Source organism: Tachysurus vachellii, chromosome 15 (assembly GCF_030014155.1).
Source record: "Tachysurus vachellii isolate PV-2020 chromosome 15, HZAU_Pvac_v1, whole genome shotgun sequence".
NCBI classification, from domain to species: Eukaryota; Metazoa; Chordata; class Actinopteri; order Siluriformes; family Bagridae; genus Tachysurus; species Tachysurus vachellii.
The window spans coordinates 11,975,872-11,999,299 of NC_083474.1; the positions used below are offsets into that span (position 1 = coordinate 11,975,872).

General features: G+C 35.9%; 2 protein-coding genes across 2 annotated transcripts; both read right to left on the reverse strand.

The window, feature by feature from the left end:
* Positions 1 to 176: 176 nt before the first annotated feature.
* On the reverse strand, positions 177 to 10,131 carry zgc:101731 (SNARE_SNAP25N and SNARE_SNAP23C domain-containing protein). Its single transcript, XM_060888188.1, has 8 exons — positions 10,031 to 10,131; positions 6,422 to 6,506; positions 5,935 to 5,976; positions 5,347 to 5,395; positions 4,992 to 5,103; positions 1,661 to 1,798; positions 1,402 to 1,546; positions 177 to 1,090 (listed from the first exon to the last, which is right to left on the reverse strand). The coding sequence occupies exons 2-8, from the start codon at positions 6,491 to 6,493 to the stop codon at positions 1,025 to 1,027; spliced, it is 624 nt and encodes a 207-aa protein (XP_060744171.1). The 5' UTR covers positions 6,494 to 6,506; positions 10,031 to 10,131; the 3' UTR covers positions 177 to 1,024.
* Positions 10,132 to 15,392: 5,261 nt separating this feature from the next.
* Positions 15,393 to 21,180, reverse strand: LOC132858062 (calpain small subunit 1-like). The gene is made up of 11 exons (XM_060888237.1): positions 20,983 to 21,180; positions 20,654 to 20,726; positions 20,513 to 20,549; positions 20,217 to 20,315; positions 18,972 to 19,029; positions 18,412 to 18,476; positions 18,211 to 18,279; positions 16,016 to 16,094; positions 15,796 to 15,912; positions 15,649 to 15,707; positions 15,393 to 15,553 (listed from the first exon to the last, which is right to left on the reverse strand). Exons 2-11 carry the CDS (start codon positions 20,698 to 20,700, stop codon positions 15,527 to 15,529), a joined length of 657 nt encoding a protein of 218 aa, XP_060744220.1. The 5' UTR covers positions 20,701 to 20,726; positions 20,983 to 21,180; the 3' UTR covers positions 15,393 to 15,526.
* Between the last annotated feature and the right edge of the window lie 2,248 nt (positions 21,181 to 23,428).

The following is a 23,428-nucleotide window of genomic DNA, read 5'->3' on the forward strand; positions in this document are numbered from 1 at the left end:
GAGCCTCCATTTTGAATCGTGCCTCATCTCAGGTTAAGGCGAAATCTCAGCGGTTTAGCTTGTTTTCCAGCAGATGGCGCTAATGAACACAAACCGTGGCACAAGTGTGAATGAGTGGAAAAGGAAACATTGAACTGAAATCAATTTATTACATTTAAATACAACGGTTACTTCGCAAATGGAATCAAAAACAACAAAATACTTTATTCCTCAAAATTCTTTTTCTCCAAAAACTGGCCATTTCATAACAAACAGTATCTCAATCACTTGTTTTAATCACACCAATAAAGCTTTTAATTCTTACAAAATAGGAAGGGGTGTCATGGATCGATGACTTATCATCAGTGAGCAAAACAGGAAGGTGCAAATAAGAATGTCTAAACATTCATGATATGTATAGGTTGAGTTTCACATACAGTATTGTAGCACAATGAATGAGATCATTATCGTCATTAAATGAGAACTCTTACACCTAGATAAGAAAATCTTAGCTTTAGAATTTTTTCACAAACCAGGTCTTATTTAGAGTCTGCACTTTGCTCTGTTCAGAATGACTAGGATTAGTCTGGCTATACTGACTGTTCACATTTTTATTGAGTTCATGTAGAAATCTAGTCTTTCCACATTTTTTTTTACCAATATATTCACTGTTATTAAAATGCTGAAAAAATACAACTTTAAAACACAGTAATAAGTATTTTAATTTGTCCTTTCCCACCTTTTCTTGAAATAGAAAATTCCTTTACAAACCATTTTGGAAAAGATGCAACATTTTTTTCTTTTAATTATTTTCACTATTAAAGGGTCACAGAAAAGCACTGACAAAACTGAACTGGTACCTTTCAATATAGACACTGATAGCTGTTGGCCACGGGCCAGACGGTTATGATGATGAAAACTGAATTAACATAAAATGTCACTAGTTTTTGAAAGAAAATAAATCAACCCTGATTCATTCACTGTGGCAGAAGAAATATGAATTCCTAACAAAAAATCTAAGCAAATGACAATCGCTCTTCGGAGTTTACCTCGTTATTAGTTTGTTAGCCCTCTGATTGGCCTCACTGATGCGAGAAACATTGGCAATAGCCTACAAAAAGACAAAAACAAAGACATTAGTTTATTCAACGTTGCTTGTTTGACTGACTTTCCCCTCTGAAACTGATGAAATGCCAAGGCTATCTGATCAATTAAAATTGCGTGATCTGCTACCAAAGGTGGTAAGTTGTTTAAAACATAGATGTAAATATAGGGAAAGCAAAGGAAACTCTGATCTATCATGTCATATTTAGCATTTGATTGCAAATACAAATTTCTTCAGTGTAAAGGATAAACAAGAAATTGCCATTTAAATACTTTTGAGAGGAACTGTATGTATAGTAAAATAAACAAGATACAGACCTTAGACTGTATACGTTCAATCTGCACATTCTGTGTATCGATTTCATTGCCCATATCAAGTGCCATGCTTCTTAAATTGCCAAGGATGCTGCCCACATGTGCCAGGTTTTCCTCCATCTCATCCTCCTGTGCATCATTTGTCACTCTGGTAACAAAATCAAATCACTGGTGGCTGATCTATAATTAATTATATCTAATAATGAAAATATATATATTGTGTCATGACTATGACATTTTAAGAAAAGTAATAGTTTAGGACCTTCTGATGTATCCACCGCTCATTGTCATTTTCTCTCGCTCATCCACAATACGTGATGAAGGCTGACTAGATACCACACCATCCTGATTATTACCCCAGACCTTCTTATAGGCTTCACTTGCTTCAAGGTTTTTCAGCCTGGAAAGTTCCACAAAAGAAGACAGTAAAACAGCCAGTAAAAATGACAAAGATAGTCCTTATTACTAAAACTGAAACATTAAAATAATATTTTCTTAACAAGAAGCATGTTTTGTCCAATGCATGTAAAATACTTTTAAAAATTGCTTTAATATCAGTGATGATTACATTTTTCATGTTTCTACTAAAGGTTTTGTGTTTCCTATCATATTTACGGCATTTTGTCAGATGCTCTTATCGGGAGCGACTTACAATAATCTCATTTATACAACTGAGCAATTGAGGGATAAGGGCTTTGCTCAGGGGCCCAGAAACAGGAAAAACTATAACATTGTGGCCGGTCTCTGATCAGTGCCGCAGCCGAGTTCCACAAATGGTCGTACCACTCCGGGATGAACCCAAGAGCTCATATGGACGCCCTGCTTTGTGGGTTGTGATGGACCATTTCCACCACTCACTAAATCCAGAGGAGTGAAAAGCTGTGGGGCTAAAAGGGACAAGTACAGCCAAAGAGATGATAGAAGCTTAATAGTGTGCACTGACAACCCTAGAAATCAGCAGGGGAGAGCAATGGAAGGCCTAGAGTTCGACCATAATAGGGAGAGAAGCCAACAGGATAGCCGACAATGCCCACCAAACCAGACCCGGACATTTATATCAGCATGTTGACCATATGTCAGCAGACCCCAAGAAACCTTTTCCCTCACTCCTAATTCCACTTCCCATCATCTGCATCCCCTTCAAACAAATTGGCATAGCTTCTCATGAGGCCACTGCCCTTTACCCTGAGAAGGTCCCACTTTGGAAAACCACATCAGGACCTGACGGAGTTGGTGGACCACTACACCCTCGAACTCACCCACCTGGACTACCACAAAAACAAGACCTCTTCGAGAGTAGTGGTAAGACAGCGGTCTTAAAGGCCCCCCAAAGCTTGCTGTCATGCCATAGAAGAAGAAGGAGGCTGAATGCTACAAAGGGGGATCACTGAGGAATGCCCCAACCCCTGGTTCAGCACCATTGCTGTGGTGCCGAAGCCTGATGGGAGCCTCCAACTCTGTAACAACTTCTGGAGGTTCAACAAAGTCTCTGTATTTGATAGCTATCCTGAGCCTGATTTATTTCCACACTGGATTAGACAAAGGGATACTGGCATGTCTCTCTAGCCACAGGTGCAAAGAAAAACAGCAGTCACTGGCAGTATTGGCTTCTCCTGTTTGGCTCCATGAAATGGCCACAACTTTCTAAAGGTTGATGCAGGGGCGGTTCTAGGATTTCATCTTTAGGGGGCTTAGCCCTCAGTTAGAATTTAAAACAAGAAGAGTTTTACATTATATATTATATGACTACATAGTAAGCCAAAATTTATGGTATTATTTAAAATGGCAAAAGTGGACACCAAAAGTTTATGCATGATGTAATGATGCCAGTCTTGAATCAAATCAGTTCCTGTATGTGTGCATTCTCTATGAACAGTGTGTCCAATGAATTCAGTCATTAATAAAAAATATTCACAAGACAAAGACCACATCAATAAATGTTATTTTTATTGAATGGATTGTTTGCATTAATATTTTGTTTGTGCTATCAACTCTGGTAATAAGAATAGTGAAATTTCACTGCTTTTGGTTGCCGTCTTTGCGGCTTTCCGCCAATTAACGTTATAGATAAATGCCTCCAGCTCTGACTGACTCTGTGCTTCTCCGTTCAAATAAAGCAGACAGCTGATGATGCACTTTTGAAGGACTGCAACGCACATGCTTAAAAAAGCAAAGTAAAAAAATTCGCTCTTGAGTCAAACTGATAAACGATTTTCTTTCCCATGGAAGACATCCTGCATTTTAATGTAATTTTTATTTTTTATTTTTGAAAGTAAAAATTATACTTATAGTTTTAGGGTGGCTGAGATCACAGACGGGGGGGCTGGAGCCACCGTAAAAAAGGTCTAGAACCGCCCCTGGGTTGATGGATATTGTGTTGTGCTCCCACCACCACTACGCAGCAGCCTATCTGGATGATGTGATCATCTATTCCTCCACCTGGTCAGACCACCTACACTATCTGGGGAGGTACTGGGAGCCCTCCGGAAGGCTGGGCTGATGGCCAACTCAAAAAATCTCTGGGTCATCTGGGTATGCTCAAACACACAAGGGACTGCTTATGCCACAAGAGAATAAAGCACTTGCTCCAAAAGGCCTTGAAAGTCTTCAGATTTTTTTGTACCCTGCACAAATACAAGACACCCTGTGCCAGATGTACCAATACAGACCCAGCACATAACTGAGCCTCCTCCATGTTCCAAAGTATGTACAGTGTTCTTTTATTTGTATGCTTTATTTTTGCATCTGTGAACATACAGCTGATGTGACTTGCCAAACAGCTCCAGTTTTATTTCATCTGTCCAAAGGAGATTCTCCCATAAGCTCTATTTTTAAATTCATCTCTTTTTTTATGATGCTTTCAACAGTGGAGTCCTCCTCAGTCGTCTTCCATTAAGTCCACTCACACAGCTCAACCAGCGATAGATGGTGTGATCTGACACTGATATACCTTGACCTTGGAGTTCACCTTTAATCTCTTTAGAAGTTGTTCTGGGCCTTTTGGTTACCATTTGTATTATCTGTCTTAAATCTGTCTTATTATTTGTCTTAAACAGGAACATCAAGCTGCTTAGAGATGGTCTTATGGGCTTCAATAGGCAGATAGACTGATTACAAGTTTGAAGAAGTTTGAATCTGTGATGCTAATTACAGGCTACACTTTAGTTTAACATGTGCCTATGGTCAAATTATTAAAAATATCTTTTCTAGGGGTACGATTCATTAGTTTCATCAGTTTGTTTTTAAATGATTCTGTTGAACCTCATTTCAAAAGCTGATGTTTATTAGTCAATTTTAAGTAAATTTTTAATTTATTTTTACTTTTTAAGTTATTTCAGTGAGTTATATATATATATATATATATATATATATATATATATATATATATATATATATAAATATATATAAATTTGCCATTCATATCTGACTTTTTGTTTTATATTTGTACTTAATGTTTAAGATATCAACAAAACGATTCATTAATTAAACATCAGTAGTGACTAAAATAGGCTGAACCTATTGGACATAAATCATCAAGTTCCTGGTGGGGAAGTATCTTCAGTACAGAGAGGAGGGGTAAAATTAACACATACTTATCACATGAGCACAGGCCACAACATTTGCCTAAGTCTGTGAGATTTTTCTCAGCTTCTCTCATATCCTGATTTATCTGGTCCAGGCCCTCTTCAATCCGCTCCAATTGCTCTGGAATGCAGATATTTGCTTGTAATTATGAAAGAGACATGGGAGATGGGAGAGATATAAATCGCTGTAATAGAATACATACATTTCACACAATTACTTAGATATTGTGATGTAGAATTTTGTTTACCTGCTACTTCTGGGACACACTGTATTTTTAAATGACTATTTGAATTCTCACAACTTATAAATAGGATAGTATACTTGTAAAGTTATGTGGAACAGTATTAGTAACTATTTAATTACCGCCTTGTTCGTCTAGCATGACTAGCGTCCTGATCCCTGCATCTTTGCTCTGTTGAAAACGGAATATAAACACAAAGCCACGTTAAACCATACAAACTTTCTGATATTAACAAAATGCTATCAATTTGTAATGAAAGTTGACAGGGATGTTAAGCACACAGTATGATTTAAAAAAAATGTTGTTTTGTTCCTTGCTATAATAATCTATGTGTATTTATATAGACATCACAGGTGTTTGGGCCAATAGTGGGACAATGGGGTTTGTGCTAAACAGCCATTTTACAGGAAACAAAGACCATGAGCCATTGCCTATTCATTTCTATTATGACAACATGTCTCAATACATAAAATGGCATTTTAGAGGCAAGATAACAAACCTTAATTACACACTGAAAGCAAATGCTGTTTTACACAACTTCACTTTCTGTTCACTGTAATATAGCATGCCAAGCTTTGTGTGAAAGTATTCAGATGCTTCAGAACAAGGTTTGTGGTAATGTGGCAAAAACACACATTCTCAGTAAGAAATGTACCATGATGTAGGCTACAGTAGATACATTGTGAAATATTATGGAATCAGTTCCTCACCTCTTCTAACAAAAGCTTCATGTTTCTGGTGATATCGAGGGACTAATAAAAATAGGAGAAAAGATAGAAACAGAGTAAAAATTTAGGAAAGGAAGTCTGACAAAGTAAAATCTATAGTGATTTGCAATGGTGTTAATTTCACTGAAACCAGGCACACTGGTTGGTGCAGTTCATACAGGACATGACAGGGTCTGTCATATTCCCTGCTGATCAGTGTGAATAAATCAATAACCTTTACTTAATGGAGCATTAGAGGGGGTGTCATTTCTATTAGACTAGTCTAGCATATGCTAATGAATCAAACATATAGTGACACTTATCACATAAGCTTTTATAAATATTTTACTATGGAAAGTTTATCTCACTGATCATTTTAAAGACATGCATCATCTTCCCCATAATGCAAAAACACACTAAACAATACCCTTTTACAATCAGTTTATCAACACACTTACAGTAAATGTTTCCTTATTCCTGCTAACATTACCTCATCTGTCACCTGATTGACTCTCCTGTGAAGCTCTGTCACCTCAGATCTCAGAGGACACTCAGCAGCCATCTTAAGTGTTGTGCTACAGTAAAAGTAAACACAAGGAAAGCACAGTTATTCTTAGAGGGGACTTTACAGTGGTTCAGACTAGGAGGTGTAATTAACCTGTTATAAAGGATGAGAGCACAGAACACATGATAACCTCAATGCTTAAGTAAATAAGTCACCAGCAGGTCTAAATCTACGGCACTGACTCTATTGCAAACAGCCAGAATCTGCCTCCCACTGCAGTTGTCATTTATTAATTGCCGGGTAAACAATGAAGTCAAAGAACCACAAAAGCATCAAGGATGGTGCCAGCCTTTAATAAACTAAAACAGAGTGTTTTTGAAAGAGTACATCTTAGCAGAAGGAAACAAAGGGAATTCAAAAGAGAATTTGCTAAATAAAGGCTCTATTCCAGAGAATATTTGTTGCATAAGGATACACGTTTGAGTAAGGTTATTTAGAGCAACAAATTGCTAGGTTGTCATTTTACCTTAGATGTAAAAATTGAAATCAATTAACTACTTGGAGAAAGCAGAATGCAATCAAAATGATTTCCTTTTAGTTATTATGAAAGCTATAACTAAATTGGCATGATAATACCCAATGAGCTGCTAACTTTGCAAATACGTTCTTTGAGCTCATTGGGTGAAAGCCCATCACATGGAATAACTTCAGGGCATTTAGTTTAAAAATAAAGCAGTCAATTTAGAATATATACAGACCAGGATGCATTACATAAGCTAGCACAAACAGAAGCGCTGGAGATACTGTTTCTGACTGTAGGTATAATTACTTCATAATTACAGACTATGCTTTCACCAAGGCAACATAGTAGGAAGCTGAGTTTGTAATTAAAAGGGATGTTTCTATAGGTTTCACGCACCAGTGATCTAAATAATTTAAGCTGCAGTTTTTTGTTTTTTGTTTCATTCAAATCCAGTGTGGAACTAATCCATAGGTTGCATGAGGATGTTTAAATATATACATACCACTGACTGTACTGTCTGTAACAACTTTTGTTGGAAAATATTGCTTAAACTGATTAAAAACATAAAACTGAGAAGTATATTTTACATTTTAACTTCTGATACATTTAAGAATTGTAAGGATTTCTCAATTAAACCCCCAAAAGCATGTTTTATATTTTTTAAGCAAGGAAATCTTAATTCCATTTGTTACTTCTTACAAATTAAGGATATATAAAAGCATGCATATAACTGTAAAGGACTATTTAGGTTCTTCATATGAGACATATGCTATTTGTATGAATGCTCTACACATATTAAAAATGCACTTTTTGTAATGTCTGTAAAGGTGTCTGTTTCATATTATGGGCATATGACATTATACAAGGCTCTGAAAGGTTTGTTACAAAATCTATATATGTAACCCCGCAGTTCCCCCTCCAGCCCGCCAAAGGGAACCCTCTCCTGAATACTAGGACTTCCGGGTCACCACTATAAAAGCACACTCTCACCATTAGCACGTTGTGAAGTATTGTTTGGTTTACCTTTGATTCTGAGGCGTGTTTTGGATTTGTTTGTCTCGCTGACTGATTATCTGATTTTTGATTTTGTGCTTGTTTTTTCACTACACTATTTTGAATGATTTTCTTCACTGTGTTTGAACTATGCCTTCTTTAATAAAATTGCATATGGATTCGTCACATTATGCCTTCATGTCACAATACAAATGTTGAGAATTTGTGTTTATGTGGAACATTGGTAGTACAGCTGACTCATTGTTCTAAGGTCCACGGTTCAATCCTAATCTTGGGTTATTGTCTGTGCTAGGTTTCCATGTTCTTCCTCTTTCTACATGGGGTTTCCACCTACAGCCAAATATGCCAGTATTTGGACTGGTTACGTTAATCTTTTTTTTTTTTTTGCAACAGATAGCAAGGTAACTGTAGTGAGTGGTGTAAATTTGAATATGTCTGTATGTTAATTGATCCAAAGCAAATACTTATATGTTTGTAAGTATATGCTGTACAACTCAGTTAAAAGTAAAAAGATTTAAATAAAGAAATACTTTCTTCAAGGCTGTGTGCGTAGTGTAAATGGGGAAGGAATTTGTAGTTGAAAATACTACTAAATTAAGGGATAAAAGGAGTTGGAATTTCAAGATAAGGGTCCATTCTTTGGCATTTGCATGTTAAAGTTAAGTAGAACATAGCATACATTGCCTCTGGGTGTGAATGAGTTTGTGAATGGTGCAAATTTCAGACACAGCAATCTTACACAGAATGGTGCAAAAAAACATTAATGCATCCATCCATCACTTTTCAAATGTGTATTATTTGTATGCTTATGTCTGTGTCACTCAACATTTACATATACCTTGAAATTGTATATTTCCAAACTACTTAATTGTGTAGGTAGTGAGACACTTCATGTCAGTTCACAAACATAAGAATAACAACAGCCAATTCTGTCCTGCTTTTGCTTCATAGCTTTACAGAATACCATCTTCACAGTAAAGCATAATGGTCATAGCATCATGCTTAGAGTTATGCTTGGCCTCTTGGTTGCATCTCTGGCTAATGTCTGCTCACATAATTTTGGTGTATGGCATCCTCTTAGTATGAGTCAAATTCATTCCATCTTTAATAAAGGTAAAATAGTGCTCCATGGAATATTTAGAGTTTTTTTTAAATCTGTGATTGATACTCATTGCCCATGAAGCAGCTTGTACAGTATGTTCTCCAACAAAATCTGGTGTCTTTTATGAAAGAATGGATGTGTGTTGAGATCAAGTTACAAGTTTATTGCACACAGATTGACATTCAACTAATTATGCGATTTCAGACCCCAGCTGTACGCACCAGGTTATTTAACCAGTTAAAGACAGGTAATCCCAATTGAGTCAACTTCATTTCCAACTTCTAATACTACAAAATGTGAAAATGTTTAATAGGTAATATGTAATCTCTAAATTTTGGGTTGTACATACAGATCTGGCATTATGACACAACACATGACAATATGAACACGTGTGGTTAGATCACTTCTTACCCACATGGACATTGTTTTCTGCTAATATGTGTCCATTAGCTGTGGCACTGTGGCTAGCTCATTATGCCTCATACTGTAGTACACACCTTTCACCCAGTAATCATCGTTTCATGCAACATCAAGTCCCACAAATACCCAGCTGAAAAGGGCAAGGCTGTATTCCTGCGAGTGTTCAGCATCCCCTGGGGCAAAACATCTCGCTGCTTTATTTATCAGACACAACCTTAAGGTGGTTAACAGCGAACTTAAAGCCAATAGACTCATATTTTATGTTTTAATAGAATGCTTTCAGTAACTAAAGATGATGACATTTGGGAAAAGTTATTACAGTGAAGTAGACAAAATTCTCAGTAGCCCATGATACAGGATCAACCATGATCTGGGTATGATTATGATGTAGTTAGAGATTTAATAGAAAAAAGTAAAAGAGAACTAACTCATAGCCATCTTCAGCTTCATACCCTATTTGTTGCTTATACATCATGCTAGAATTAAAACTATACTGCATCTATAACTTTTATTTATAATAAAAATCAAAGCTTACCTTTATTGGAAACGCAAAGATTGTCCCCTTTTCACTTCCACAGTTTACTCACAGTACAAAACAGCTGTTCTGCAAAGCGCTTACAACACCTGTGTTTGCTTAGTGATCTGATTTTAATATCAGTAGCTCGGCAGCAGCCGGTTTTCTGCATCTCAGGTAAATCTAATCTCCGCCCTCTTGTCGGGCCATTGTGCTATTGGCTGGTGTTCATCCGCTGCCACAGCCATTGGCTAATGAAGTGTCAGTTCCTGGCTCTCATGTATTTGACTGCCTTTTATTCCTGCAGGAGGGGAAATAGCCGTGTCTTGCCTAGATTGAGCTATATGTGCGTATATGTGCGTATATATAATAATAATATATAATATTTTCACCGTATTGCATAAATACTCAGGAGTAGTCTTTAGAGGATCCTGAATCGCCTCTGAAGGTACAAGATTAGAGACAAATAGAAGAATGAAAGTTATTAGAGTGTATTTAAATAATATTCAAAAACCGAAATACATGTCATACAGTGAATGTCTTGTAGCAAAAGTTACACTGATCTCTCTTTTGGGAGTTAATAGGAAGCTCAAGAAACAGAAAGCTCTACAAATATATTTTTCTCCCATCCTACCAACCAACCAAAGGTATAGAGATATGGTAAATAGGTAGTGCTGCCTACCATTATTCAGGATAGCATGATTATAGCATTGTGTTTTGATTTTGGACACGTCTTAGAATCCTGAAACTGTAGAGACAATTTTTCCACCTTATTCATTGGCAAAAACCAACCAACCAAATAACCAACTAGCCAAACGAGCAAATAAAAAAGAAAGAAAATTGGATTTTAGCCTATATCTTTATATCCCTCAAACTGCTGCTACAAAGTTGAAGCACATTATAGTATAGTATATATAGGATGAACAAATCTCTTATAGGATGTTCAAATAGGACATATGGAAATGATCGATGTATCTGCAAATAATCATCTGGAAGAGATGATCACTTAGAGGAAAACCTGAGACAAGAGAAGAAGTGCAAATGAGTGAACACAAATTAATGTGTAAGCTAGGATTAATCTGTATTTGCAGGTATAAAGACAATTTTATTTCATAAATATTCAGTCAATATTGTTGACTGTCACACTAACCTGCTGCTTTTGTTCCAGAGCGATCTGTATCATACGTCTTATTCAAAGCCAAAGTTAATCTTTGGTGCCATTCTATACTTCTATAATAAAATGTGTATGGTAGATTGTATTATTGTATATGGTTGGAATATGTTCCATGCTTCAACACTGCAGATTTTATACCTTAGAGTAAATAAGCATTACATGAAATGAAAGGGATAACATGGAAAATTTTAATAATGTTAACAAAGTACAATAGAGATAGCATCATCAAAACAATTAAATTAAATCCAGAGCCTTGTGGTAAAGCCAGTAAAGCAAAATCTTCTTGTGGATTGTGTCAAAGTGCACAGCAACGAAATGCAGTTTTATATATATACACACACACACACACACACACACACACACACACACACACACACACACATATATGTATATATATATATATATATATATATATATATATGTCAAAGATAACACAAGTTAACACAACATGCAGTTTTTAAATGAAGGTTTTTATTATTAAATAAAACTTGTATTAAATTTTATTATTATTACAAAATCTAAACCCACATGGTCCTGTGTGAAAAAGTGTTTGCCCAATTGCTTGATTGCAGTTCTTGCTGCTAAGGGTGGCCCAACCAGTTAATAAGTTTAGGGGGCAAGCACTTTTTTGATAGGCAAACTTCTGAGCGATAGGCAAACTGGCGTGGGTCCAGTGTAGGTTGTAGGCCCGCAGTGAGGTGATTCAGAACCAGTTTCTCAAAGCACTTAATAACAATAGGGGTGAGTGAAACTGGGCAAAAGTCATTCAGGCATCTGGCAGCTGAGTGCTTAGGCACTGGTATGATGGTTGTAGTCTTCAGGCATATAGGAACCATGGCTTGGGCCAGTGACAGGTTTAAAATGTCAGTGAAAACCTGGTTGTTTGTCTGCTAGTCAGTTTGTCTGGTAGGAAGGCACTGCTGGTTGGTTGAGATCGAGGTGTCGGTTTGTAGTCTGTGATGGTCTGGATGCCTTTCCACATGCATCTGGGGTCAGAGTTGTGGAAGTGCTCTTCTCTCTGGATTTTGTATGTATGTTTGGCTCCCCTGATGTCTATTTTCAGGTTGGTCCTGGCTCTGTTGTAGTCCTCGGCATTGCCAGATTTAAAAGCAGCATCTCTTGCGTTCTCCAGGCGACGGACTTCAGAATTCACCAACGGCTTCTGATTAGGAAAGCATTTCACGTGTTTGACGGTAGTGACATTGTGACGCACACGATGATTTATCAGTAATTATTGAGAATTAATCTATTTTCTCATGATGACAAATGAAGATGCTGTTGTACGACTATGAAAACCCCATGTCAAAATGCATTTATGATTATTCTCAGTCAGTAGATAATGAATGAGCTTGCTTTAAAACACTGCAGGCAAAAATCAATAAAGAGAGCTGCAAGATGAGCATAAAGCAACAATAAAGCAGCTAAGCAACTGGACTAATTTATTTTTTCTTTACCATAATAGTTATTTAACAGTAAATAATTTATCATTTTTTTTGCTTGAGCAAAAAAGTGAAAATAAAGGAGTTAGCAAATATACATATATTGTTTATTTTCTGTTTACTTTCTGTGATTTCCACCTTTAGAATAAAATGAAATTGTCATGTGACTAGGAACATGGATTGAGAAACAAAATTATTTGTTCGATTAAATTATATAATGTGAGGTAACAAAGCAGGTTGAGTTGATTTAGCAATTAAACAGCAAGGAGGCTGGGGGCCAATTAGGTAGGTACAGTATTATTAAATTTCAATGTTACCATGAGAAGACTTGAGGAGAAATCTGCATTAATTATGTTAAGATTCATGTACTCAGTCCTACAATATTTTGTTCAGAACTACATCATGCCCTTTAGAATTTCATTAACTTCAGATTGATTACTTTGTCTGACACTCTTTTCACCTCTAAAACATTACTCACTTCAGGATCACTCCTACCCCATTTCTCTTCCAATCCACACCATAATAAAAGAGTTTGTATCCCCCTCCAACACTACGTACTTTGCTCCCCTTCCACCTGGTCTCCTGCACACACAGTATATCTACCATCCTTCTCTCCATCATGTCCACTAGCTCTAGACCTTTCCCTGTCATTGTACCAACGTTAAGAGTCCCTATTCTCAGACCTATACTCCTGCCTTTCCTCTTCTCTCTGTCTATGAACCCTTCTCCTTCCTCTCCTTCCACAACCAACAGTAGTAAAATTTCTGCTGTCACCTTGTAGGTCAACAACCCCGGTGGCCGTCTTGGGTCTTAACCAATTTGTTATGGAATTCTTATTGACGATTCGCAAGATTAATTTTGGCACTTTTAACATAGGATGCCCTTCCTGATACAACCCTCACTATTTATCCAGGTTTGGGTCTGGTACAGAAGTCACTGGCTAGTAACCCCTGTGGCTAGATTATTAAACCATATAATATATTTTATGATATTAACAAAATGCTATTAATTAATTGTAAATGTTAAGGTGTTATGATTTAATATAGTGTTGTTTTGTGCCTTCTTATAATCATCTGTATGCCTTTATATAGACATCATAGGTTTAGGGTGTTTGGGCCAAACAAATGAGCTATTTTACAGGAAACAAAGACCATGAGCCAGCCAATCGATGACATGTCATTCAATGTTATGACAACCTGTCATAAATTCATATATACATAAATACACATCAATACATAAAATGTCATTTCAGAGGCATGATGATAAACTTTGATTACACACCGAGAGGAAATACTGTTTTACAGAACCTTACATTTCTGTTTAATTTAATATAGTATGCCAAGCTTTGTGTGAAAGTGCTCAGACGTGAAAGTGTTTGTGTTGATGTGGCAAACAGACACATTCTCAGTAAGAAATGTAGGATACAGTAAATACATTGTGAAAGATTATGGAATTAGTCCCTCACCTCCTCTAACAGAAGCTTCATGTTTCTGGTGATCTCAATGTAAAGAGTAAAATTCACTGGGAAGACCGACAATGCAAAATCAGTAGTGATTTGCAACTGTGTAGTTAATTTCACTGAAGCCAGGCACACAGGCAGGTTCATTTCATACAGGACATGACAGGCTCTGTCATATTCCCTGCTGATTAGGGATAGATCAGACTGTGAATAGATCAATAGGTGTATAACCTTCAGTTAATGTAGCATTAAATGGGTTGTTAATTCCCCTAGACAAGCCTAACATATAATAATGAATCAAACTTATATTGACACTTATCACATATGGTTTTGTAAACATTTTACAATGGAAAATTTATCTCACTGATCATGTAAAAGGCATGCATTATATTCCCAATGATGTGAAAACACACAAAACAAAACCTTTCTTCAATCAGTTGTGTCAGTACATGTGGCTTGCTCTTCGGTTCTGCAACATCACTTTCAGGTCAACAAACATCTTGGGGATGCACTTATAGGGCAGCCACCATTTTGTACCTCAGCACACAATTTAAGCATGCCACAAACTCTTTATCCTCACCAGATGGTCTTCTCAGTTTGCTCCCATTTTTGAAACTGATCTCTGCCTCTGTCACCAGCCTCTGCTCCTCACTCTCCACCCACTTCTCAAATCATGGAGATTGGCCACCACCGCCTGACTTACACTGAGAAAGATGCCACACCAATGATCTCTGCTTATACCATGGGGAATTGGGCCACTTTGCTCTCTTCTGCCCAGCAAAAGGGCAGAGCTCATCGCTGAAAGGGGGCTTTACACTGGATGGTCTGATGGTGGCGCTATAGCACTGCGTTTTGATTTTGGGCACATCCAAGAATCCTGGAACTGTAGAGACAATTATTTTTTTTTTTTTTACCTTATTCCTTGGCTAAAACCAGCAAACCAACCAACCAAACAAAAAAGGAACATCTGATTTTAGCTTATATGTGGTTAAAACTGTTGCCAAAACAGTTGGAAGCACATTATAGTATAATATATATTGACTAAATCTGTAATAGGATGTTCAGTTTCAAGATAATTGCATCAGAATTGGTGAAAATATTTTGGGTTTCTTAAGAGATGTACAAAGATTGCCTAGATGTGGTAATCCTGGCCCAGGATTTGCTTTAAGCTACTGTATATTTCCTCACAGGTTTGACTCCATTAGGGCAAAAAGATCTGCATTTTTTTTTATGCAAATTGGATGAGCTTGATTTGTTTTCTTTATTCTTGTCGACCTACTTCTCTGTAAAAGGTTTGAAACACCACACATATAAATTATTTATATTTTATTCATATTTTAAGTATGCAGTTTTACTATTTTAATACAATCCAAAAAGGAGATGTACAATGATTCATAATATCCAAAACAAATTTTTTGTAGTCAGGGGTTCGATGTATTTTTGCTTTAAGAGTACATAGTCAGCTGAAGCCACTGTGAATATAAAGCATGGGGAGAGGATAAAGTAAGAAATTTATAAAATATAAATATATAAAAATATATAGCCAATTTAAATATATCACACATACCTCCTTAATGTTGACACTGACAGTTCCTGTACTGTTCTTGTCAAGCGTCTTAAAAGCACCTGCATATGAACATAACATATGTCTCTTACTATGTCATGTCCATGAAACTTAGGTTAAATGTCCTTCAAGATAAAAAGACTGACTTACGGCACATTGCATCCAGTCGCACCAGACACCCGATATAATTGTCAAAGTCCATGTTGCCGCTTTCATCGCTATACCTGCGAATAATCATCTGGTAGAGATTATCAGTAAGAGGAAAACCTGGGAAAAGACAAGTTCAAATTAGTGAACACAAGTTTAGGTGTGAGCTGGAATAACTCTATAGCAGGTATAAAGACACTTCAATATTTTAAGTTACACTAACCTGCTGCTTTGAAAGCTGCGGGCAGCTCACTGGCCCCAATCGTTCCAGAGTGATCTGCATCATACGTCTTATAGATGGCCTGTATCAGACAAAGCCAAGTTAAACTTTTGTATCATTCTATAATTCCATAATAAAACGTGTATGGTAGATTGTATATGGATTATGTTGAACTGTATATGGATTATTGTATATGGTTGGAATACATTCCATGCTTAAAAACTGCAGATTTTTAACCTTTAGAGAAAATAATCACTAAATGATATGAAACATCAAAAATTATTGAATAAAACAAGTATTGAATAAAACAAAGTGTTGAATAAAACAAGAAGGGATGACCTAGAAAAGTTTAATAAGATTAACAAAGTGCAATAGAGAAACCATCAGTAAAACAAACCCAGAGCCTTGTGGTAAAGCCAGTAAAGCAAAATCTTCTTGTGGATCGTGTCAGTTAAACTCAGTTTCAAGGCAGACCAAATATCCAAGCATTAACTGTCAGGTCATTTATAATCTTGCAAAGTGTCATTTCAGAGCAGTGGGTGGCCTAAAGACTAATTGAAATATTTCATTAAAATTTCATAATTTCAATTAATAATTCATGTCCAAACATAATTGACAACAAATAGGTCACAGATTAATCAGTAATTATTAAGAACTAAACTGTTTTTCTCCAGATGAGAAATTAAGATGCTGCAGTACGACTATGAAAACCCCATGTCAAAATGTATTTATGATTATTCTCAGTAAGTAGATAATGAGCTTGTTTTAAAACACTGCAGATAAAAATCAATAAAGAGAGCTACAAAATTAACAGCTGAGCAAATGGACTAATTTCTATTTTCATAACCAGTTTATATTATTATATTAACAGTATATAATTTTGTAAAACTACTTTTATATTTAACCAAAAAGAGTATTAAATGAGTGCATTTCATCTGTTCAAGAAGTAATATAATAAAGGAGTTAACATATATGCACATATTTACTGTTTATTTTCTGTGATTTCCAGCTTTAGAACAAAACTTAACTTTTATTTAACAATAAAAGATTTTCAAAAACTTAGATCGCCAATCATATGACTAGGGACATGGATTGAGAAACAAAATTCTTATTTGTCCCATTAAAATATAGAATGAGAGGTAACAAAGCAGGGTTAGATGATCGAGCAAGTGAACTACAAGGAAAAAGAGATTCAAGTAAGACAATGGTGTTGTAAACTGTCCTTGACGAAATCTCAGTTATACTGTGGGAAGACTGGAGGAGAAAACTGTATTAGCTATGTTAAGCTTCATGTGCTCAATCTCACAATATTTTGTCCAAAACAGTGGAATTTACAAAACTTAATGTGCATCATCTACATTAAACAACATGAATAGTACAGCACAAACACAGAAATCTTTAGAAAGTCTGGCTATTTACCCAAATTTCTCCACAATGCATTCATTTCATGCATTTAACGTACAATGCTAATCTCTGAGAGCTCAATGACCTTTAAGAACCCAAGTAGTCAAAATCAATGCCTGTGCTGATGAAGATGCTTCTGTCACCAACAAATCTAATGTATCTAATGTTAGTGTTTCTAGTGTAACTAATTTGTATACCAGAAATGCTGTAAATTAAGATATACTGCAAACAAAGGTAGCTATATAATATATCCTTTTGAATCCTTTTCAATCTGATCAGTTCATCTACAGTTATGTTTTGTTTGATTTTTAACAACTTTCTTCCCTAATATTGTTGTTTACTTCTTAAAGAAATGATGACAGGGTCAGCTGCCCTTTTTCTATCATATAAATTATGTGTGAGCACGTGACATGTGATATTACAAGTGCTCTATTATTACCAGTCTCCAAGTGGTCATCACGGAAATGAGGTGAAGTTATTTTGGAAGGGAAGTGACAAAGAATGATCACTCAAAGATTATTTATTATTATTAGTTTACTTATATTTTACACAAAGACCAAAAGCTGCAGATGTACATGTCAAACTGCTACAGTATATCAAGACTACTTCTGTCCCACTTGTATAGCCTGTATTATCTTGTATAGTATAGTGTTATTTATGTCTGTACTTTTGAGAGTCACAAACAGCTGGAACCAAATTCCTTGTGTGTGTCAACACACTTGGCCAATAAATCTGATTCTGATTGATTGGAAATTATCACTTTAGGTTAAAAGAAAATAACACAGCTATCTTACCTGCCATCTCTTTATATTGTTCCACAGGTATTTGAATTCTGTAAAGCCCAACTTTCCAGAATTGTCAGTCTATGTGAGGAGGGTTAAGGCAAAAAAAATAAACTCACACTTGCTGTATACTGTCACTAAACCAAACAAAGAAATATTTGCTCACATTGCCATATTCTGAAATACATGGTTATTATATCATGAAAAGGATACATCCATTATTGCCACCATGCTCCTGCAAGACTCAATTGAGAAACCATCAGTCTTTAGGTCAGCATCTAGAAGTAGAAACAAAAGGATATTATATTAACCATTTTGTGGACAACAGCAATCAACCACATCCTTATAATTACTGTTGCAAGAAGAATTCTCATGCATAAAATTTATTTTTATGCACTTTCACAAAACACCGGTCACATAATTTCTCAACCTCGTATCATACATTTCAGACTGAAATGTTTCTACTGATTGTGGACAGTCATTATGGATTATGGAGCCTCTTGGACCACACCCAAGAGGCTCCACACAACATGTCTTGTCATGATGAGCAATTATCCCATTTTGTTTGTGCAAGCATTTTCCCCTGATATTATTTAGTGTTTCTCCAATGATGTGCCAAGTTTACTTACTCTAAACATTTTATCAACTATCTGCTATTTCATTTATATGTAAAGACTGTCTGGTAAAACAAGAGAATGTTTCTCTCTACTCTTTTCGGCAATTTTATTTCTAATTAACACAGATATCGATGTTTAAATTGACACTACACTTACGCTTGGTCAGAATCCTGTTGAGAACGCTCATCAGCTCATTAGGGCTAACTTCCATGTCCTAGAACAAAACAAGAACAAAAACAAGGGTTTAATGCCATTACTGAAAACACTTGCTCTTAAGTGTTTCTACATACATAATATTGAGGTTTTCTATTGGAGTAGACAAACACCTTTATGGGTTAACAAGTAAATAATTTGAAATGGCATGGTTTATCAATTAGAAGTATGAGAAGCAAAAACAAATAGCTAAAAATGTTATACACTGCTTTCCAATATACAAGCAGTACTCTAGATTTCTATACATTCAAGATTTGTTAATAAGAGGATTTGTAATTTAAGCTTTTTCCTTAAAAATCAAGGTACACCATTCTTGCACATTAAAATGGAACCTAAGTACGCAACTTTTGCGTAAATTTGTTACTTTAAGAAGAATATTCTTGACAAGTATTAAGATTTAATAAATTTAGAGTGAAAGGAAAGATTTCTACTAGTTTTGAAAGGATGAAATTAATACTCTGCTAAATTTTATTACCCCAGACAAAATTGTGTTGAATTACATTTTAAACCTTGAAAATATAAATCACAAATCAAGATTTTACAACAAAGCTGCATAGGCTTTCCAACGTGATTTTTACTTTAAAAAAAAAATAAAAAATCAAATCATAGACACACACACACACACACACACACACACACACACACGCACTCACATTTTTAACAACAAAACTTTCCCAGATATGAAGCTACTCTTCATTAACGTGGAAGGAATGTACTGGAGGAACCGGTCAGCTTCATAACCACAATGATTAGTGTGCTTTTACATAGTCAAACCACTCCCTTTGTTTTGATAAACTTAGAAACAAACCTAAAAAGAATGCAAAAACACTTGCTGTGTATCATTCTTTTAAAAAAGAAAAAGTTGTTCTATTAAAGATCTAAATATTTGATCAAAGTTGAGTCAGTCTTATGAAAAGCCTCATAGTCTCACAAATTGTCTCAGAAATATCAGTCAAACAAATAATGAAAACAATTTAATTTTGTAGTTGAATATGAGAAGGTAAGCAAATTGGAACTCTATACCTTTGCATGCATGAAAATGTGCCCCCAGGTTTTCTCTGTATAGCTCGAGGTCATGTTGAACTGAAGTACGGCTGACATGACCAGGCAGACCGATAAGTGCGTGTAGTATATTATATAAACTTTTAAATAAATCTATATCTTTAAACAAAGGCAGGAAGTACTGACCTCTCCGGCGATCTGTGCGAAAACTTTACGGAACTGTCTGTCCTCATCGCTCTCATCCGCAGATGCCTGGACATTTGTTAAGGGTCTTCGTGCAGGAGGCTGTGGCGCACAGACAGAAAATCCACAATTAAAATAATATGTATGCATTTCAAGCCATTGCATGTCATGTATGCCTGTCAACTATGGACAGATTATTTGCTTTCTTTAATATTTAATGTCTTTAGTAGTATAAGGGTGTATCTGGGTTAATATTGGCAATGTTAAAACATATAAAAATGTATATTATAGTAACTTACTGGAGCAGAAGGAACAAACTGGGAGGGATCAATATTGCTGTGAATCGTATGGAAACGCATGTGCTGTTAGATTAAATTATATGAAACAACACAGATGTCAAAGATGCATTTAAAACCTCAAAACAAGCAATCAAAACTAACCTCACAACATCCAATAGGCCTCCTATTAACCGTTTGGCAGAAAACATGGTGATGACGCACACAGTGTAAATCTCTAAAAAAAAATAAAATGAATTAATGCGTATTTATCACCGTTGCCCTTTGCTTACATTTCGTTTCCTCTTTAAATTAAATATTTAATTTCCTGTTTTAAAGCTGGAGTAAACGTAGTGCAGTAGTTTTACTGTTGCAGCAGGAAAATACATTTAAATGTTATTTCAGGCTTAAAAAACAATCCTTTTGCCGCACAGCACAAAGTAGCATAAATAAACTTTTAAAGCATTTGGATTTAAAAACAAAGAAACACTTACTATCTAAGACCAAGACGAGTTTCTCCAGTAAGTCTGATGTTGTGCTGTTTCGACTGTTGAAACTTGTCTGTCAAGTAAAGAAAAGTAGCTCATTAAATAGTTCCCCGCCCCAAAAATACACAGTGAAACTTCACAACTTAAAAGGTTAACAGTGGAGATTTCCTTTTGAGCCACAGAAGTGAATTATTTATGTTTGCACTCTAAATCAAATATGTACAAAAAGTCAATTAATTCGAGGTGATGGCTAAATAAGTAGTTACTTATTTATTATAAGGATTTAATCTTGGTGAGTGCAATTATAACAAACTGAGGTAAGAACTAAAGTTGACTATTTACAATTAGTATAAATTAGATCCTGCTTAAAAAAATGACAGCACTGGGCCACCTAACCTGAAGTGGACTGTATTTTTAATTCTCATCTGTATTTTTTAGTCTCATATTTGAAACTGACAACTATATTTTCTGTAGACTGCATGTTTCTCTCCCCAGAGCTGCTGTAATCAAACAGAAACTTTTATTAAAGATTATGTCTCAATTTCTGGGCAGTTTTACCAGTTGTTGTTTTATACTGCACAATGAATGAAAACCATATTAGATTAAACAATAATAATAAACAAAGCATTTAATATAATTACTGATGCTGTAATTTGTGAACATCTGTACAGATTCCTAGGTTATGGTTAGATTATAAGATGCAATCACAACTGCAAGTTATATCCAGTTGCAGATCTGTATCTCCCTTGCTGTACATTCCAGAGTTGTGTGGCATACCCTGTGGCTTGATGGGTATCATGCCATTTGCCGTACCTGGAATGTGCAGTGATATCGCCGAGGCACCTTGGCTGTCCTCATCCTCATCCGTGATGCTTTCTCCCTTGGTCCAGCTTGGAGTATTTGGTGCACCATTCTCTCTACAATGTAATCCGGGCAGCAGAGACCCCGGAGGCTCTCATGGCTGCCACCTTGCATTTGGTGTCACACTTAAGATCAGACCACTTCTACACAATCTCAATGACCTCTCTGTGACACTCACCTTGATCTCGTTGTAAGATACAAAATAGTTTCCTGTTCACTTTGTAACATAACTGGAGACTCCCTGATTGAATGTATCTGTTTGGAGGACATATATCCATGGTACAGTGTTTGTCGTGCATTTTGATGGACAGGTGTACACCGGAGACATCAAAAATGTTGAAGAAAGGACAAATGCCAGGGATGCTTAACTGGGTTTGATAACTAATAATCACACTGATCCACCAGAATATGTTGATTTCTCTTCACCTCAGTCAGCAGAAGCTGAACCTCAGAAAATGTAAAGCATGACTTCCTTTTCTTGAAGTTAGCTGATACAACTGAGTACAACTGATGATCCAATAGATGAAAAGAGATCTCTAGACATCCGTGTTGTGCCCTCTTAGCCTCTGGACATCAAATCTCTTTTTCACCATCAACAGCCAGGTACAGTAACTATTAGGAAATTTTTCTAAATTTTTTTAGATAATTTGAATAACAGGGATATCTACCTCTCTCTCTCTCTCTCTCTCTCTCTTTGTTTCTAAGGTCATTAATAGCAATCTACAGCTATAACATTTTACATTAAAAGTCAAGTTTTATTTCAAATCACAATATCCTGTTACTTCTGGGAATTTTTGAATGATTATTTGGATCCTCACAACTAATAAAAATAGGATAGTCTACCTCTAAAAACACGTGGAACAGAAATAATCACTATTTCATTACTGTCTTGTATGTCTAGCATGACCAGAATCCTAATCCTTGCTTCTTTGCTCTTTTGAATACAGAAATCAACAAAGCCATATTAAATAATACAATATATTTTCTGATATCAACAAAATGCTTTTAATTAAAAATTAACAGGGATGTTAAGCACACAGTGTAATTTAATATAGTGTTGTTTTGTCTCTTGCTATAATAATGTGTGTGCCATTATATAGACATCACAGGTGCATGGTGTTTGGGCCAAACAGCCTGTTCAATGAAACAAAGACCATGTGCCATTGCCCATTCAGTTCTATTATGACAGCATGTCTCAATACATAAAATTTCTGGTGATCCCAAGGGTAAAAGAGAGTAAGATTCACTGGGAAGACTGACAATGTAAATCAATAGTGATTCACAATTGTGTTATTCATTTTTATTTAAACCACACACACTGATTGGTGCAGTTCATACAGGACATGACCGGGCCTGTCATATTTCCTGCTGATCAGACTGTGAAACGATCAGAGTTTCAATAACCTTCTGGGTCAGCCGTCCTTATGTAACTCACCGTGCAATATAAGCATGCCACAAGCTCTTTATCCTCACCAGATGGTCTTCTCAGCTTGCCCTGATTTTTGATTACTTGCCCTTTTGTGTCTTGGAATATTGAACTGTTTGCTACATTTAACTGTGCTTTCCCTGTACTCTGCCTATTCCCATTAAA

Excerpts from the sequence above, each read along its gene's own strand:
- zgc:101731 (XM_060888188.1), bottom strand. The coding sequence starts at position 6,493 with ATGGCTGCTGAGTGTCCTCTGAGATCTGAGGTGACAGAGCTTCACAGG. Across the intron at positions 1,799-4,991 it reads GGCCTGTGCTCATGTGATAA|GCTGAAAAACCTTGAAGCAA; the intron begins GTATGTGTTAAT and ends GGAACTTTCCAG. Across the intron at positions 1,547-1,660 it reads AGCGGTGGATACATCAGAAG|AGTGACAAATGATGCACAGG; the intron begins GTCCTAAACTAT and ends TTTTGTTACCAG.
- LOC132858062 (XM_060888237.1), bottom strand. The coding sequence starts at position 20,700 with ATGTTTTCTGCCAAACGGTTAATAGGAGGCCTATTGGATGTTGTGAG. Across the intron at positions 20,550-20,653 it reads GGCCTATTGGATGTTGTGAG|CAATATTGATCCCTCCCAGT; the intron begins GTTAGTTTTGAT and ends TACGATTCACAG. Across the intron at positions 18,477-18,971 it reads CAACAGGATTCTGACCAAGC|ATGCTGACCTAAAGACTGAT; the intron begins GTAAGTGTAGTG and ends TTCTACTTCTAG.